The 19344-nt window shown below is 33.5% G+C and overlaps 1 protein-coding gene across 1 annotated transcript in view; it reads left to right on the top strand.

Annotated features, from left to right (window-relative positions):
• LOC107611229 (transglycosylase) overlaps positions 1-18834 on the top strand; it is a 28453-nt gene extending 9619 nt beyond the window's left edge. The window contains exons 7-13 of the mRNA XM_088497399.1: positions 2910-3016; positions 3371-3543; positions 4112-4165; positions 7470-7579; positions 7674-7787; positions 17908-18033; positions 18707-18834. Coding sequence (XP_088353525.1) covers positions 2910-3016; positions 3371-3543; positions 4112-4165; positions 7470-7579; positions 7674-7787; positions 17908-18033; positions 18707-18734 — 712 coding nt within the window. The 3' untranslated portion in view covers positions 18735-18834. The remainder of the gene's footprint in view (positions 1-2909; positions 3017-3370; positions 3544-4111; positions 4166-7469; positions 7580-7673; positions 7788-17907; positions 18034-18706) is intronic.
• Positions 18835-19344: the final 510 nt, after the last annotated feature.

The raw sequence follows: 19344 nt of genomic DNA, 5'->3' as shown, positions 1-19344 counted from the left end.
AATGCTATCTGTTGAGATCAAGAGTTGATTTAGTCTTGAGGGAGGTGAAGGGTGGGAATTGAGATGAGGTTGTGATTGCATTGCTTGAGCTGACTTATGAATAATAGGAATTCTGTAGTGAACTGACCATCCTTGAAAGAGAATTTCTACTCATCAAAAACAACATTACATGTGATAACCACCTTTCCAGTATTGGTAAGGCATTTGTAATCCTTGTGCCAAGTTCCATAACCAAGAAAAACATATGGTGATGATCCGAATTTGAGTTTATGCTTATTGTAGGGTCTAAAGTGAGGACGAAACAAGCACCCAAATACTCTGACTTTTAGACAAACAATTTCTCACTTGGTGACAGATTCTAAAGTGTTGGTGTTGGATGAGTATTAATAAGTTGAGTAGCAGGCATTCCATCCCCAACAAGAAGAGTCAACCCTATTTCTACCACATGTCTATGCTTCCTCTCTGCAATGCCATTTTGTTGAGGGATGTGTGGACATGAGAACCTGTGAATTATGCCTTGCTTCTGTGAAAACTTTAACAATCTATCATACTCAACAGCATTGTCAGACTGAAAAATTCAACCATCTTTTTGAAATTTTGAAATACTGATTTGAGTTGTCTTTTAGACCTCAACAAGTATAGCCAAGTAAATTTGGAATTTGCATCAAAGAAATTAATAAAGTAAAAATTACCAAATTGATCTGAGACTGGGACAGGTTCCCAAATCTCAGTACACTAATTTTAAGGGAGTAGTATATACAGACTTTGAAATTGGAAATGGGAGTTGATGAGTTTTTCCCGAATTACATGTTGTACAAACTAATTTATTCTTAAGAAAAGATAAAGTACAAGACTTCAACACTACATTTACTACTTTATTTGATGCATGACCCAGCCTTGCATGCCAGAAAAGAAATTGATCAATTGTCGTGAGTGCAGTGCTATAAGCACCTGGGTTTATTTTCAAAGGAGTAAAATTAAAAAACTTATACATTCCTTTCTCTACATTTCCTTGAAGAATCAACTCTTTAGTTTTTTGAGATTTCACATAGCATTGGTCAACATGAAACTCAAAATACACACCATTGTCCCAGCATAATGTATGCAAATAAGCAAGTTGTTGGTAATTTTAAGTACATACAGTAACTTAGCCAACAAGAATTGCCTAGAACTTAAATCAGTTTTGAAATATGAGTTTCCAACAGAGTTGATTTGTAACCTGAGCCATTTCCTATAGCAACTTGCTCTGATCCTGGATAGCTTTCTCCTTCTGTCAAGTTCTGAGGATCTAGAGTCATATGATGTGCGGCTCCACTATCTGGGATCCAATTCTGATCGTACATTGTTGCTGGTGTGGCCACCACATTGCTGAGATTTGCCAGAAGAATGGCTTGTGATCCTAAATCACCATACTGTGATCTCTGGCTTGACTCTCCTAACATCAAAATAAATTTGCATTAAATCTGTACCAACACCTGAGAGCTATATGACCAATCTTTCCACAGACTGGACAAATTGACCTGCCTCCACCATCATTGAACTGATAATACTGTTGCCTCTCACCATTAGCGAATCTTTGACCACTATCACTGAATCCTGAATCAATATTGTCATACCTTCCTCCATTTGAAAAGAATTGTCCACCCCTCACTGATCTGCCTCCTCGAAAGCCACCTCTATAATCACTTCTAAAGCTTCTTCTAAAACCTCCTCTACCATTATAAATTATTGGAGTGTTGAGCTAAATTAGCCTGAATTAATGAATCTGGTTGTCTGAACCTTTCAAGCATACTCTCATGTGGAACAAAAAATTCTAACTCTCCAACTGAGAGACTGGTTGGTCTTCACACCACAGCTGTGGTCAGAGGTGCATATTCCTCTATCATTGCATTAATGTGATTACTTTCTCGAATTGTTTCACCTACTGAGGCTAAGGCATCAATCGTTCCTTTTATTGCTAATACATATTCACTTATTGCACTTCCAATTGTTATACTACTTAACTTATTCATCAATTGCATTATTCTAGCTCTAATTTGAGATGAGAAATAATCTTCTAACCTTTTCCACTTTTGATACGCATATACACACCTACCATGCGAGTAGTGAAAGGTTTTGACATGGAGGCTAGTAACAAAGACCATAACAATGCATCTTATCTTTTTCACCTTTGAAACTCTAGGTTTCTTGCTCCAGTTACATCAATTTGCTGTGGCATATCTTTACTAGTAGTGTGATTCAACAAATCATGACCTTCTATTGTTGATTCTTTTTTATCTTTCCATTGGAGAAAGTTGTCATCATCAAGCTTCATATAGATTCATGATGAGTTGAGATTTGGTGCCATAGATGATTGAACTTCAGTTAGATCTGATTGTGAGCTTGCTTCCACTAATACCATGAAAGGTACCAGACTCAGTTAGAGAATGAGGGAAGAAAGGGAGAGGGAGAGAAGAGAGATCGAAGTTGAGACAAAGAAGGAGCCGTATATTATTGCTAAATCTGTGAAATGAATCTTAATTACACTGTTAGTTAAGCTCTTAGCTATATATAGTAACTTCTAACCATAACTAACTAACAGATGCACTCTCTCTTCTAACTAATTTACAACGGCTTAGACTCATCTGCTCCGCGGTGCACATATTCTTATCATGCAAAAGTATCTAAAATTCGATTTTTATTATTAAAAAAATTCAGTATGTAAGATAAGAAAAGGCATATATAAAATTTCTTTCCCAAATAGTTTCACACAAACGCAATCGTCTTTAATAAACTTTAAACAGTAAATTAAAGAATAAGGGAAATATCCTAGATATATTATTTCTTTTTTAGGCTGTAATTTAGGGAAGGATTGAATATAATAGGAGTGGATTAGAATATCTTATTGCCATTTTTTTAAGTTTGTGCAGAAATTCTTTTGATGAAAGAAGATCTGAGTTCAGGAGTGGTCTATCTCAAGCTCATTCTCGTACTGGATCTGTCGGATCTTTTGTACTTTTATCAGATATTTCAAAAGGTAAGTGATCGATTCATCCAAGTGCACCATATATATATACTGTCATTGCTCTTTTTGATAATTTGAATTTCACTTCGCTTATTCTATTATTGTATTGATCTTAGCAGACAATAATACTTTTCCTATTTTTTTTTTACTCCTTGTCCCCCTTCTGTATACCGATGGATGAAATTCTGGAAAAAACGAAATGTTATGTGGGGTTTTAGATTCATCTCTCTCTTCTGCCCTGGTGGTTTTAACCTGCGTCATTTACAAATGGATTGATAAGTTTATTGTTTGGTTAGTTACGTGGCTTTTGTGAGAATGTTGTATCCTCTTTCATACTCTCATAATTTTGTTCCCCTTCAAATATAGAAACAAGTGGTGACACATACTGGGACTCTAGAGTATCTGCAGAAAATATGGAAGATATGTGGAATCATCCTGTTGTCCGAAAAGAGTGGATTAAATCCAAACAGGAACCAGGGAAAGTGCTTATGGCTCGTGATGAAAAGAATAGGCCATATCTTTCTCGAGCCGAATTGAAGGTTTGAATATATAGTTTTTATTTGATGACATAAATTTTCAATATATATAAGTTAAGCTAAAATAATCCGTTTATAAATGAGTCGTACTTTTATTATTAACATGACTCGCCTATTTTTACGAGCAAATAAAGTAGATTCATGGTCTCTCTTTTTTAATTTCTCATAAAATGATGATATTGTCCTTCTTATTTCTTAATAAAAAATACACACTCTCTCCCCAGTCCCCCTCCCTCCTTTTTTTAATTTCTCATAAAAATGATGGTTTTGTCCTTCTTAATAAAAAAACAACCAAATGTTAGTATTTGCGGAGAAATTAAAGAGGCTTACAAAATTAAAGAAAAATTGCCCTAGTGACATGGTCACACATAATGGGTACCAAATCTGTTAATAATTGAATAGAATTTTCTTTACTTTTATAAACTAAAGCCAAAATATTTTCTCTCTTATTTTTCATATAATTAAAGATAGAACAACTCCTTTTTTCATAAGAAAATGTATCTTTGACATAAAATGAATTTGAATATGAATTGGTTCTTTATCATACTATTCTTTTTTTTTTTCCTTGCAGGCAGTTGCAGATATAATTCTATTCAAATACCTTCAAACAAAGAAAATGAAATCTGTGAGTAGACAATTTTACAAGAACGATTTTGATTCGTGCATAAGAATAATAGAAAATTATTATTAGGATATATATATATAACCTGTTGAAAAAGTTGACAACCATTATAACTATATTGAAAACTTTTATTTGGGGAGCTATCTTCTTTTATCATTATAACAGTGACAGTTTCCCCTTCTTCGTCTCTGTCTTGCTGATCATGACAAATAACATTAGAATAATGGCACAGACATGATCAAATGAATTAATGTAGTAAAGATGTAATATGAGAAGGAGATCGTGCTAGAATATTTAACAAGTAAATTATGAATGTTTACCAAGTCTTTGAACTTGTATGCATCACAATATATTAGCATATAGCTCAAAAAATCCTTTTGCTAGTTTAAAATAACTTCTGAAGTTATGGACTAAAATATTATGATCTGAATTAGAGTTAAATAACAAACTTAACTACAATCATCAAAATAACTTCCAAGACACTTTGGATTACAAGACCATTACTAAGGTCTTTAAAAGACTTCAGATTTAGACTAACTCCCCACCAATTTAAAAATTTTAGATATTATTGTCTTAAGTCTTCTTAGATTAAGAAGTGACTTAAATTAAATATTTCACCAACCTATCTAAGAACTTTAAATATTCTCCTGACCTTCTTATACAAGACTCAAATTAGACCAGAGTCTAACTTAAGAATGTTAGATATTATTTCTTTAAAATTTCTCAAGCCAAGTCTTGATGACTCAAATTGGATATTTTACCCATTTAAGAACTTTGGATATTTTCTTACTTGCAAGACTTAGATTAGATCGCAACTTAATCTAAGAATATTAAATATTCTTTTCTTAAAATTTCTCAGGGTAGAGATCACTACCACATTAGGTTACAACGAAAAACCGTTGAGTTCAAATACTCCGTATTATCCAAGGTGTTTAGAAATTCTCAAGTTTAACAACTTAGTTGAGAACCCTTCTTGGTTATGAGATAATTTACAGATTTTACCTAAGAAACCAAACATATCTCAGATATACAAGAGAATTTATTGGGTAATAGGACCAATAGTGTGTGCAGAAATATTGGTGAGTTAATAAAGTCAGCAACTATAGTCTAAAGATGCTTTCTAACCAATGCATGGCTTACACAACTTATCGGAATGTAATCTAGTTGGAGATGTATGCCTAAATTACAAATTATGTTCTCTTGATATTCATAAGTGCGTAACTTATGAGGTGAGAATACGGAGAGGAAGTTTTGAGAGCAGATTCTTCAATATCTTGATCTTCTCAAAATCCTTGTCAACCTAAAGAGACTCCATGACATTTTTATTAAAATAGTCTTCAAGTCACAGAGTATATTTTGGAAACCTTTTCCACCCGTTGTCCTTATATTTTCCTAACAATAAATAAACGGTGATACTTTTGTTTATATCGGCGACTTTGGCCATATATAAAAGTTTGCACAAATAGAGAAAGCATTTGATCTCTAAATAGTTTGTCTTATTTAGCACAGTCACAATTTAAAGGTTGGAGCCAAAACGTGTGTTTTTTTTTTTGGTGACTGACTGACTGCTAAAACGTGTGTTTTATTAATGACTTTTTGAGGTTAGCAATTTGGCACTCTTATTAATTTTACAGATGGGAATAAGATATATGAAGTTTTGAGGTGTACTGTGTTATGTTGCTTCTAAGATAGGTTGACTACTTCGAGAAATTAAATAATCTAAGAACTGGACCGAAGTGGCCAAGGCCAATTAACTTAATCGGGTTAATTGGAAACTAACCACCAGATCAGTTTGCATTGGTTTAGGGTAAAAATTGGATGTTAGTGAACCAATTAAAAAAAAAAAAATAGTTAAACGGACCTTATTTTTAGCGATTAATTAGTTTAAATAAATCACCAAAAATGCACTCGAATTATTTTATGACAAAAATGCTCTTAAATTTTGTTATTGACTAAAATATATTTAAATTATTTAAAACGTGACACAAATGCATACCTATGAACTGAGATGTCATATATTAACCGAAAAAAATAATGTGGCAAACGAAGCTTAATTCTGATGTGGCCAGTGAGATTTTGACATTAGTAAGTAAGTCACATCACACTTTTTTTTGTTAACAGAGAAAGTATTTGATCACGATCGGACATTTTTGGCATGTTTTTAAATTATTTGAAAGTAGTTTTATCGATAACAAAATTCGAAAGTATTTTTGTCAGCATCAAAATAATTCAAATTTATTTTCAGTGGTTTATCTTTAAAATAATAAAATACTAAAATTTCATATTTTTAATTTTATTATATACTATTCAATTTCCGTTCCTAAATTTTTAAATCTTTAGTTTCACCCATTTTATGATTGGATTGATTTTCTGAATCTTGCTTTTGAGGTAGTCTTATTTACTCAACTTAAATTCTGAAATTATATTCTTATATTTTTTGATATTTAAACTTTTTGAGTTTGAGAAGACACCTAATTTACTTATATTACTTATGGAAATAAATGACGTCGGACGTCATTTGGGTCACCAATCTTAGCGAGGTTAACAACCCCACTATGGTGAAAATAGCCATAAACCCATCTTAGTTGGCTAAGCCAAGGATGCACCTCTTACTCTCAAAGATCCTAGAGGAAAATAAGCACACAACTTATTTCATATTCAAATCAACTTCAATTGTATTTCATAAATAAAAGGTACATGAGACGATGTGAGACTAATACATAACACAAAGTTCACTATTCTAAACAATTTGGGACTTGTATTCCCTTATTATTTGTGTTGTTTTCTAGGTGTTGGTAGTCTGTTTGTTTATTGATTTTTGCTCCACTCTATTGTGTTGAGTTCTTTTATTTCAAAAAAAAATTAACTAATATAATTAACCTACTAATTCTACTTACTTCCGTGTCAATAAATTTAGTTACATATAACACTAGAGCAATCGTTAAATAATATTTTAATAAAATTATTCAATGATATTTAAGTTTGCTATTTATCAAAACTTAATTTGAGATATCTTGAAGTTACGAACGAAAACAAGAATCCATTTGCTACAATGGTTATTATATATGTTTTCTTCATGGGCTTAAATATGTTCTTGGCCACTAACAATAATATTGCATGTTTTGAAAAACTAGGAAAGGAATTTATATTTTTCTTGTGGTACAAGATTTCTAGTGTTCTTCATGTGCGTTGATTTGGTGTAAATGACAACACAATTTTCAATCTTGTTCTTTCAAATTGTCAATTACTGTTAACATTTGAAATGTTGATTCCCTCTCACTGTCTCTAAATATTCTTTGGTTCAAAGACAATACTTTGTGCCATTTCAGAAGTTGTAAGCATGCGTTTTCTACATGGAGTTGGAGAGCGACCAGGAATAATGGGAATTAGCTATTCCACAGCCTACTGGATTTACATGTATGTATTTGATATATCAGTAAAAAAAAATATTCTCGATTGTTGCTAGATATTATTTTAGCCTTAATTATGGTAAAACTTCTTGCTTTCTTAGGCAATTGGGCTATAGGGCTTATAAACTTGAATCCCCTGAAGATTTATACAATCCATTTATTTCCATGTACTTTGGTGCTGCCTATGTGACATGGTTATCCGAATATGAAGAGAGGTATGTTAAATTCAGCTATATACTTGCATATTCTCTTTCAGTTGTATCAACTATGCATAATATTTTTAGTAGTTTAAATAAATTAAAGTATATATACATATACGTTTGGAGAAATCTCCTTATCTCCTTAATATATTAAAACTATATCTTATTCCAAATTATTTATAGTGAGATGTTATTTTTTCATTTATCATATTTTCTCTTAAAATAAGACCTGAAATAATTAATACTTTTCTTATTTTTTATTTATTTATTTACTTACCTAATTAATTTGTTTATATTATTAATTACCTATAATTTCAATTCTTACTATTTTGGGTTTTGATAAACTGATTTTTGCAATAAATCCATAATTATGATTAGTAATTTTGGAAATAGAAGATTGAAAAAAAAATATACCTTCAGTAATAAAATTCATAAATAATTAAATAATTTTTGCTTGACATACTTCAAACCTACTATATATGTATTATTTTATTTGTTTCTAGGATAAATCAAATAAATAAATAAATTGATTGCCATGCAATTAGGGATAGTAAAGCGGGTCAATCCGTTCTACCCCACTCCGTTAAAGTTCGTCACAAAGCAGAGCAGATTAGCTCACTCTGCTAAAGTGATATAGACTGAGTTTGTTATCCCATCCCATCAAAAGGCGAACTAGCTTAGTGGGCTAGCGAGCTTGCCCGCATTCTCTCTCTATTTTTTTTTAAATAATCTGTATTAATATAATAAATATATATCAATAGTAACAACTAAAAACGGGTTCAACAATCAATATAGTCCCGCATTGAAAATCAAAACAGTAGATCAGAGGGTAAGCAAAATAAAAAAAATGGACAATTAGGAACAGATAAGCAATCATAATCCAAAAATTTAGAGACAATCAATACCTATAATAGAATCAAAAGCTCCACAATAGAACTAGCATAGCAACAAAGAACTGGTTTAGTAAAATTTTAATAATAAAAGAAACGAAGCATCAACTGTACGAATCTGGAAAAACTACTGGAGTGAGGGGTTGGCCGGCTAGGCCGTGATTGATGGCTTAGCTGAGACACAAAGAGGTTGTTGGTATGTGTTGATGGCGGAGGAGAGAGCTAACTGCTTTGATTTACAACAGAGGAGGAGGTTGGTTGCTGGGCGTCCAGGGTGGAGGAGGCTCGCCGCCGCTAGTGTTGCTAGACTGCAGTTGGTGCTAACACCACAGCTGATGCTTGTTTGACGTCGCGCGATGAAGAATACACTCGTTTTAGAAGCTTCGAAGATGATGAAGATGATGAAGATAATGAAAGCGTTAGTGCATGGAGCTTCGATGATGAAGTTGACGAAGAGAGAATAAGAGAAAAGGGGACAAGCGGTGTGATTATGATTCTGAATGTTTGATGGGGTGAAAGAAAGGAGAGAATGGTGTTTTAATTTTAGGATTTTTTTTGGTCAAGTGGATTAGACAGTCTTAATCCTAGGCATTATCCATGCGTCACACACACACCCACATAACACATTCACACATACTACATGAATTTATTTTTTTGAGTTCATTTTTTCTCCTGTGGGACTTGAACCCAGGTCTGGTTGTTAAAGGAGGCATATGATATGCAACTCAACTAAGCCTCCAACCATTAGGATTTGACATATTACCAAAATACCTTTTGTTTTTAAAAAATTAAAACCTCATCCAGCTGGCCCAACTTGCTCTGTCCCGCCGGAGCCCACGGGTTCAACAGTGCAGTTAGGCGGGGTTTTTTTTTTGCAGGTTTAAAATTTCATCCTAGCCCGCCATTTTGGTGGATTTGGCAAGCCGGCCCGACAAGTTCGACCTGTTTTTCCAGGATAAATTCTGAGAAGCTGCAACAATTTACTATACGTAAACTCCACGTTAGTAAATCGTTACTAAGTAAATTTAGTATAATGGGCCTACCACCTACCAAATTGTTGTAGGACGATGCAACGATGTACAAGTAATTTGTAAATCGTGTTACCTTACAATAATTTACATGAAAGTAAACTGAGAGAAAAATATAACTAAATTTGTTGTAGCCTCTCACGATTTACTAGGAAGGTGGCTTGCTCACACTAAATTGTTGAAACTCCTGCTATTTATCAAGGATCAGAGCTGGCTTTATCACTCTAAATTATTGCACCCTCTAACAATTTAGTGGGATACTCATAAAACACAATATGTTGCAATGTGTTAGCAGACAATATGGGCTTATAAATGACACACTTAAGTTTGTTCAACGGGAATGTGAGTTGTTTAGTTGCAAATACAATGGCTGAAAGCTAATTTTTAGCCCTTGTACACCATAATCAAAAGATTTAGAAAAAATATGGAGAGGAAATAATTTTACTGATGATAAGGATCCAACTGGTATCTTTATTCGTCCATCAACTAGGTTTACAGAACTGGAAAATAGCATACCACAAAAACTTGTAGTATGTGAAATCTAGATGTAGCCAACTTATTTTACAAGATTCAAAATTCTCTCCTGCAAGATTTTGTGAAATATGATTCTTTTGTGATAGAGAGTGATAATGATTTTCAAGTTAAATTTCATTATTCCATAAAAGTTTTCTAAAGGTAAAAGTCACAAAATTGTATGTCAAGATTGAGGATATGGTAGCCCAACACTGGAGGATCTGCTTCAAATCCTCAATATGGTCTATTGGAAGAGCTTCTAGTTCAATGTCTATGGTTGCGTCGAATGTAGCATTAGTGCATCTCCTTGTTTTGGAGTAGATTTAGTTGTACATTTAGTGAGTTTGCGGTTGCAATGACATCTCCATCTTCCTCCTATGATTAGATCTTCTGTGGATTCCATAGAACCAAATCTAATAGAAGAGGCACTTCAAGAGGATAACCAGGACGAGGTGTCTTCCATGATAGATCATAACAACAAGAGGGCACAAGTTGCATTGCATCTAGCCAGAAGGAATATTTCTCAAGATCCAGAAAATAGTAATACTTGCTACACTTTTCAACTTTGAATCTAGAGGGTCAAGATACAACAAGAATTTCTAGATGTAGAATTAGGATTTAGGCGCAACAATTTGTTTGTCATGAATTACTAGCTACTTATATTTCATTTTTATGATCAAAGAATCACCTTTCGAAAGAGAAAGGGTATCTGGAAAGTTAGAAGTTATAGTGGACCTTACATGTGTTAGGCAACTCAAGTTTCTAGTGATCACAAACAGGGTTAAGTACGATTTTGGTCCCTAAGGTGTAGGACGAAAATTTTTTCATCCCCAACATTTTTCTGCATACAAAATCGTCCTTAAAGTTTAACAAAATTTTAAAAATGTTCTTTGGACCAAAATACCCTTCTCTTCTTCTTATTAATCATATCATCTCTTCCTCTTCTTCACCAGAAGCAAAATCAGCACCCAACCCTTCCCTTCCTACTTGGACCGCCCCTCCTCCCTTCCCCCACCTTCAAAACCCTCTGCCATATTGTCTCCACCACTACCTCTCACTCCATCGAGCAATCTCTCCATGACTCCTCCCTCTCCGTCACTCCCTCCAACGTCGAGCTCCTGGCCTCACAACACCTCGCCCTCGCCGTTGCTTGGCCCTCGCCCTCGTGGCGCCACGACTCACACCCTAATCTCGCCGCGATTCGCCCTTGCCTCATAGCACCTTACCCTCGCTGTTGCTTGGCCCTCACCCTCACCCTCACCCTCGCAGCACAAAGACTCGTGCCCTAATTTTGCCGCGACGCGCCTGGCCGACGCCCTTGTGTTCCTCATCGTTGTTGGGGAGGTGGTGGTGGTGGTCGTGTTCCTCGCGCTGCGCCTCCCTTCCCCTTCCCTCCCCTCCTTCCCTGCCCTCCACCACCCTTTCCCTCCCTTTCCATTTCCCTCCCTTTCTTGTTAATGTTTGTTTTGACGATGGTGATAATTTTCTTGTTTCTTGTTCATGTTTATTTTAGTGATAAATTGCTATTTTGATTTTGATTTATTTAAGGTTGTTGTTGAAGGTTATTTCTTGGTACAAATGGTGATGGCGTGGTAGTGGGTGGGGTGGTGGTGGTGGTGAGAAGCGAGAGAATCGGTATTTTTTTATTTAAAAAGTTAATCTGTTTAAAAGGATGATTTTAAAACTATGTTGAATCTTAATGACGATTTTGTATGTAAAAGAAGGTTAAAAAAAAATTCGGCCTAAACCATAGACACCAAAATCGTACTTAACCCTTACAAACAACTTGGTTACAGTTTGATATGTGCATTGAATTTTTAATCTTTCCAGCATACCACATACTCCAATTTAGCCTTATCTATTGTAACTTAATCTAATCAAAATTATCACTACTATTCTAAAACTATTTCAGAATTAACCTACTTTTAATCTAATTCAAAATCTACCAAATCTATCAAGAATATTTGCACTAACCTCTTCGTTTATATAACCTATAATTTGAGTAATGTCGTTTAATCAGTGCAGACATTCTATTTCATCCATTACGATCACTTTTTCCTCTTTGTTTTTTCTTCCATCAATGCTGTAAGAATGGAGGAAAGAAAGGAAAATTATGATAAATCTTGAGGGAGCAATGATTTTAGGGCCTTTCTTACTAGTAGTGTGGGAGGGGGCAACAATTTACAACACTCGACAACTAAATCACTACAAGGGCAACGAATTAAAACCATGTATGCCCTAGTAAATCGTTGAAAGATGCAACAGTTTATCGTGTAGCCCCTACTAAATCACTGGAGGGTACAGTTAAAATAACTGAACATTATTCTCCCAACTAAATCGTTGGAGCCTACAATAATTTACTTGTCTAACAGCTATTCCTAATAAATTATTGCAAAATATAACGATTTAAATAATATACATTGTATGAAAGAGCCCAGTAGTGGAAATAATACAAAATATCCAATACAAGAACAATATGGAAGCAATCATAACATAATATGGTAGCAACTATGAACAAGCAAATATAGCAAGTAAAATAATAACAAAAACACACTGAGATTTTAACGTGGAAAACTCCCTCAATGTGAGAGGTAAAAATCACGAGTTATCTAGACCAATGAAATAGCTCCACTATAATCAAATGAGGTACAAGAGAGTCTCAAACAAAGCACAAATCGTGCATATAACCAGTCAAAATATCAAAGCACCAAAGCTTACAAATGAGAAGTAAGAAGATAAAAAAATACCCAATAAACAGAGCTGCTACTCGAAGCCTATTTCTCTCTTTGCAAACCTCCAACCAAAATCTTCACTGTTCAGAATGAAGAACAAGATGAGAGAAATCTACGGTCCAAATTTCACATTGATCCAACGGTGAAAGAATGAGAAACTGCTATTCAAAGATTGTTGCTCTGTGTAAAATTGGAAAACCTATTTTCTCTCTTGCGAAGCCAATTTCTCCCACTGCAGACTTTCAATCAATATCTTCACCATCCAAAATGAAGAACAAGATGATAGAAACATGCAATTTAATATCAAGCCGATCCAACGGTGAACGAATGAGAAATTACTATTTGAAATTTACTGTTTTACATAAAAACGAGAATTCTGTTTTTCCTCTTCTATCTCACTTTTATGGCTACACTTTCTCACTCTCAATAACTCCAAAAATCTTATTAGGGTAGAGACACAAGGGTGCAAGAATAAACCTCCAAAAAATTGGACTTGACTCTCACAAAGAAGAGAAAAAGGTCCAACAAATCTCCCCCTTCTCGACTAGGTGGAGGCCCTCGCCATTCCGGTGATCAAACAACATGTTTCAAGCTTATCTCTTGACAATGCTTTTGTCATCATATCAGCACCATTATAATCAGTGTGAACTTTCTCAAGTTCTAATGACTTAGAATTTAACACATCCCGTATCTAGTGATACCTAACATCAATATGTTTAGATCTAGTATGAATAGTAGAATTCTTGGCAAGATGAATAGCACTTTGACTATCACACAACAACACATAACAGTCTTGCTTGAGACCAAGTGCTACAAGAAACTTCTTCATCCACAACAACTCTTTACATGCTTCTCTTGCTGCAATAAACTTTGCCTCTGTGGTAGAAAGTGCAACACAGTTATGTAGCGTTGACTACCATGAAATAGCTCTCCCTGTAAACTTGACCAAATAACCTGAAGTAGACTTTCGAGAATCAATATCTCCTGCCATGTCTGCATCAGTAAAGCCAACTAGAAAAGGTTGCTCACTACCAAAACTCAAACTCAAGTTACTTGTACCTTTGAGATATCTCATAACCCATTTAACAGCATTCCAATGTTCTTTACCCGGATTAGTGAAAAAATGACTCACAATACCAACCGCATGAGCAATGTCTAGTCTAGTACACATCATAGTATACATCAAGCTTCCAACAGCTGAGGTATAAGAAATTTCATCCATTGCTTGTTTCTCCTCATCAGTGGTTGGACACTGCTTGGTGCTCAACTTAAAATAAGGAGCAAAAGAACTAGCAACACATTTGGTATCATTCATGCCAAACCTTTGAAGCACCTTCTTTATGTACTTCTCCTGTGACAAATAAAGCTTTTTGCAATCTCTACAACGAGTAATAGTCATGTCCAAAATCTGTTTGGCAGGACCCAAGTCCTTCATAGCAAAGAACTTACTCAACTATTTCTTCAACTCATTAATCCTCAAATCATTCTTGCCCACAATCAAAATATCATCCACATAAAGCAAAAGAATGAAAAAATCACCATCAGAAAATTTTTGCACAAATACACAATGATCTAAAGTTGTCTTATGATAACCATGCTCCCCATAATAGATTCAAACTTCTTATACCACTGTCTTGGAGCTTGCTTCAACCCATAAAGACTCTTCTTAAGCTTGCACACAAAATCTTCCTTTCCTTTAACAACAGAGCCCTCCAGTTGCTCCATGTAGATTTCTTTGTCTAAATCACCATGAAGAAAAGTTGTCTTCACATCCATGTGCTCAATCTCCATATCAAGAGAAGCTGCTAATTCAAGCACAGCACGAACGGATGACATCCTCACAATAGGAGAAAAAATCTCTTCATAATCAACACCTTTTCTTTGGCTAAAGCCTCTAACAACCAATCTAGCCTTATACCGAGATTTAGAATTGTGTTCTTCATTCTTAATTCTGAATATCCATTTGTTCTTCAAAACTCTCATACCTTTAGGTAGCTTCACCAACTCATAGGTATCATTTTCAAGCAAGGACTTTATTTCTTCTTGCATAGCTTTAAGCCATTGAGCTTTGCTTTCATCTTCAACAATCTCTCCGAAAAATTCAGGTTCTCTCTCATCAATCAACAAAACAAACTCATGTGGTGAATACTTTGACGAAGGCTTCCTCTCTCTAGTAGACCTTCTAAGTGCATTTACAGGAATTTCTAAAGCTGGTTGTTTATCTTGATCATCATCACCAAATTCATCAAGTATTGGATCAACTGTTTCATCTTCACCTGCACTTGTATCATGCTCATTATTTTGAACTTCAACTCTACCATCTTTTACCATAGGCATAAAGGGAGTAATATCCAAGTCAGAAAAATCATCACTAGGTTGAACCATTGGCTTTTCCGCATTATCAACATCCTTCAATGTTTGGTCCTCAATAAAGACAACATCTCTACTCCGAATCACCTTCTTGCTAACAGGATCATAAAACCTGTAACCAAACTCATCCATGTCATAGCCAATAAAGATACACTACATACCTAGTCTTTACATCAAGCTTGAATCTCTCATTTTTGAGAATATGAACAAAAATTTTACATCTAAAGACTCTTAGATGATCATAAGAAACATCTTTACTTTACCATACCTTCTCTAGCACTTCAAATTGTAAGGGAAAACATGGTGTCCGGTTCAAGACATGAACGACAGTGCTCAAAGCTTCACCCCAAAAGGATTTTGCCAATCTAGACTGTGACAATAAGCACCTAACTCTTTCAACCAATGTTCTGTTCATCCTTTCAGCCAAGCCATTCAACCGAGGAGTCTTCGGAGGAGTCTTTGGATGTCTTATACCATGCTCTTTATAATAAGCATCAAATAGACCTGAGTACTCACCACCATTGTCAGTACGAATGTATTTCAATTTCTTCCCTATTTCTCTTTCAATAGAAGCTTGAAATTATTTGAACACATTCAAAACTTGATCTTTGGTCTTCAAAGTATAAACTCATAATTTTCTAGGATGGTCATCAATAAAGGTTACAAAATAGATAGACCCTCCAAGTGTTCTTGTCTTCATCGGTCCATATACATCAGAATGCACCAAGTCAAGTATCTCTAGCTTTCTTGAAGGTGGATGGCTCTTGAAAGAAACCCTGTTTTATTTTCCAGCAAAGCAACCTTGCAACCAGATAAAAGATTCCTCTTGGATAACATATCCATGCATTTTTCACTCATATGACATAATCTCTTATGCCATAAATCAGTTTCATCAACAAACTCAATAGCATTAACATCTTTTACAATATTTGCTTGAGTTAAATAAAGAGTAGAGTGTTGTGTACCTCTAGCAACAACCATGGAACCCTTGGTGAGTTTCCAACTATCACGAGAAAATGAGCTATCCAAGTCTTCATCACACAACTTACCAACAGAAAGTAAGTTCAACCGAATATCTAGAACATGCTTCTCACACTTCAAAGTCAACTTAGTACCATTGGATGTTTCTAAACAAACCTGTCCAACACCGGCACATTTTACAACACCTTGATGAGCCATTATCACCAAAATTACCAAGAGTATAAGACGTAAACAAATTCCTCCTAAATGTAACAAATTCCATCTTTGACTTTCACAAATCATAATTAGAACTATTAAGAGTGATCATCCTATTAGTATTAGTATTAGCTTCCATTGTTCACAGAATCACAAGCCCAGAAAAATACCAACAAGCTCTGATACTATTATGAAAGAGTCCAGCAGCGAAAACAACACAAATATCCAACACAAGAACAATATGGAAACACTCACAATATAATATGGCAGTAACTATGAACAAGCAAATATAGCAAGTAAAACAATAATAAGAACACACCGAGATTTTAACGTGGAAAACCCCCTCAATGTGAGAGGTAAAAACCACGAGTCGTCCATACCAATGAAATAACTCCACTATGATCAAATAAAGTACAAGAGAGTCTCAAATAAAGCACAAATCGTGCATATAACCAGTCAAAACATCAAAGCACCAAAGCTTACAAATGAGAAATAAGAAGATGAAAAATACCCAATAAACAGAACTGCTATTCGAAGCCTATTTCTCTCTCTACAAATCTCCAATCAACATCTTCACCGTTCAGAATGAAGAACAAAATGAGAAGAATCTGGAATCCGAATTTTACATCGATCTAACGGTGAAAGAATGAGAAAATGCTATTCAAAGATTGCTGCTCTGTGTGAAACCGAAAAACCTATTTTCTCTTTTGAGAAGTCAGTTTCTCCCCCTTCAGACTTCCAATCAACATCTTCGCCGTCTAGAATGTAGAACAAGATGAGAAGAACACGCAGTTCACATTTCAAGCCAATCCAACAGTGAACGAATGAGAAATTGCTATTTGAAATTTACTTTTTTGCATAAAAACGGAAATTCTGTTTTCCCTCTTCTTTCTCACTTTTATGGTTTTCTCACTCTCAATAACCCCAAAATCTTATTAGGATAGAGACACAAGATTACAAAAATACACTTCTAAAAAGTTGGACTTGGAAAATAACTTTTTAAATTATTCTTGAAAATTAAATTTAAATAATATTCAAAACAATTCTTTACATATCTAAACATTCCATTATATTCTTGCGATTTTTGTTAGTTTATAGTAGGTAAAAAGAAAGTCCTTTAATATAAAATTGATCAATTTGGTTCTTTTTGGGGATTTATATTTGACATAAAAAAATTTGACACATAAGAATCACCTTGATATGTTAAATGTTCACGGTAACAGATAACTTCGGTGTATCATGTAAGTATTAGAAGAATATTAAGCTGACAATAGTAATAACTTCCCTAAACAAAAATGCATGCTGAAAAGTATTTTTTTAAAAGGAAAAAGAAAAAGGATTGAATGTTGATAATCACTATTTTAATTGTTTGTTTTATTTTCAATTGTATAACCAAGTCAATTCAACTCTTCTATTTTAAATTTAGGGAAAGAACTCCAGAGTTCGTAGTTCAAGCATATTGTGTAGGGCCTCAAAATGTGAATCCTCAGGATACAAATACCCTTTGGCTCAAATTTGAGGAAGCTCTGAGCAGTTACGAAGACAGGAAAGGGTACGAATTTTGCATTTTTCATAAGAATAGATAGATGGATGGACAAAAAATAGAGTAATTCTATGAAATCAATTTTTTTTTTAATCAATGTCAGGTAATTTATTTAAAATTATTTTACTTACTTTAAATTTTAGTTTTTAAATTATAAATTTTTAATCTTAAATTATAAATTTTCTAAATCTCAAAACTTTCAAAAAAAAAAAGAACTTTTAAAATAAAAAATTGACTAAAATTGACTAATAAAAATTGGTTCTTATATATTTTTTTAAAAAATATTGTCTAAAATCGCCTACTTTTACTTAACTAAAGATAACTTATCAAATGACGTGGAAGTAGCGCTTTATTTGGATTATATTAAAAAGTAGGGCCTTTTTTTTTCACTTTTTTATTTATTGTTATTCTTTTGCAAATTAAAAGGTGCGAAAATGTTGTGTTTTGTGCCTAAGATTAGTTTAGTAAAATTGTAAAAAAAATTACAAATCTTTTTGCTTATTATAAAATGTTAAATTTATCTGAATAAATAAAACCAACTAAAGATATGATAAGCTATTTCAATTGTGGCAAATGTTTTGTTTTATATTTAGAATAGCTTTTCTTTTTTATAGAAAAATTATCTTATTTTTCAAATTTGAACTTCGGATAATCTTATGATCATATGAGTTTTTCTTTGTAGGAATAATGATAGCTGCTCCATTATGTAAGTTGCGTGTAATTGTTAGATCAATTATGCTTCCGGGAATAAGTTTGAGATTTTTGTATTTTGTTTAAGATCTGTATAACTGGGATAGGGAAATTAATTTCTGGCATTCATTATTGGAAAAGAAACAAGCGATACAGAAAACGTTTTCCATTTTTATTTTAATATTTTTATTTTTAAGACTTTATGAAAAAAATTGAATACAGAAAATAAAAATAGAAATTAATTTATCATTTTCATTTGCTTTTTCATTAAATCTTGAAAATAAAAATATTTAGAATGAAAATAATTTTTTTTCCAAATCAAACAAGTCTTATATATTCTTTTAGAAAGTTTATGTATAGTTATAAATGAGATATGTGTATTTATAAATACAGAAATATAATTTTTAAAAATAATAAAATATTAATAATTTAAATTAGACTAAAATCTTAAAAATGGAATGTTTTAAAATAACAGAAAAAATAAACGATTTCAAATAATAAAAAAGATGGATGATTTTAAAATAACAGGAGATAAGCGATTTTAATTCATTAATTAATGAACAACTGAGCGTATCATATACTCGAAAACTGCCCTTAAAATTAACATATTATTTTTTTAGAAATCAACCC

Source organism: Arachis ipaensis, chromosome B8, assembly GCF_059453495.1.
Source record: "Arachis ipaensis isolate K30076 ecotype BB chromosome B8, ASM5945349v1, whole genome shotgun sequence".
In the NCBI taxonomy this organism is placed as follows: domain Eukaryota; kingdom Viridiplantae; phylum Streptophyta; class Magnoliopsida; order Fabales; family Fabaceae; genus Arachis; species Arachis ipaensis.
The sequence above is the reverse complement of the archived record's forward strand: the minus strand, read 5'-3'. Positions and strand labels throughout refer to the sequence as shown.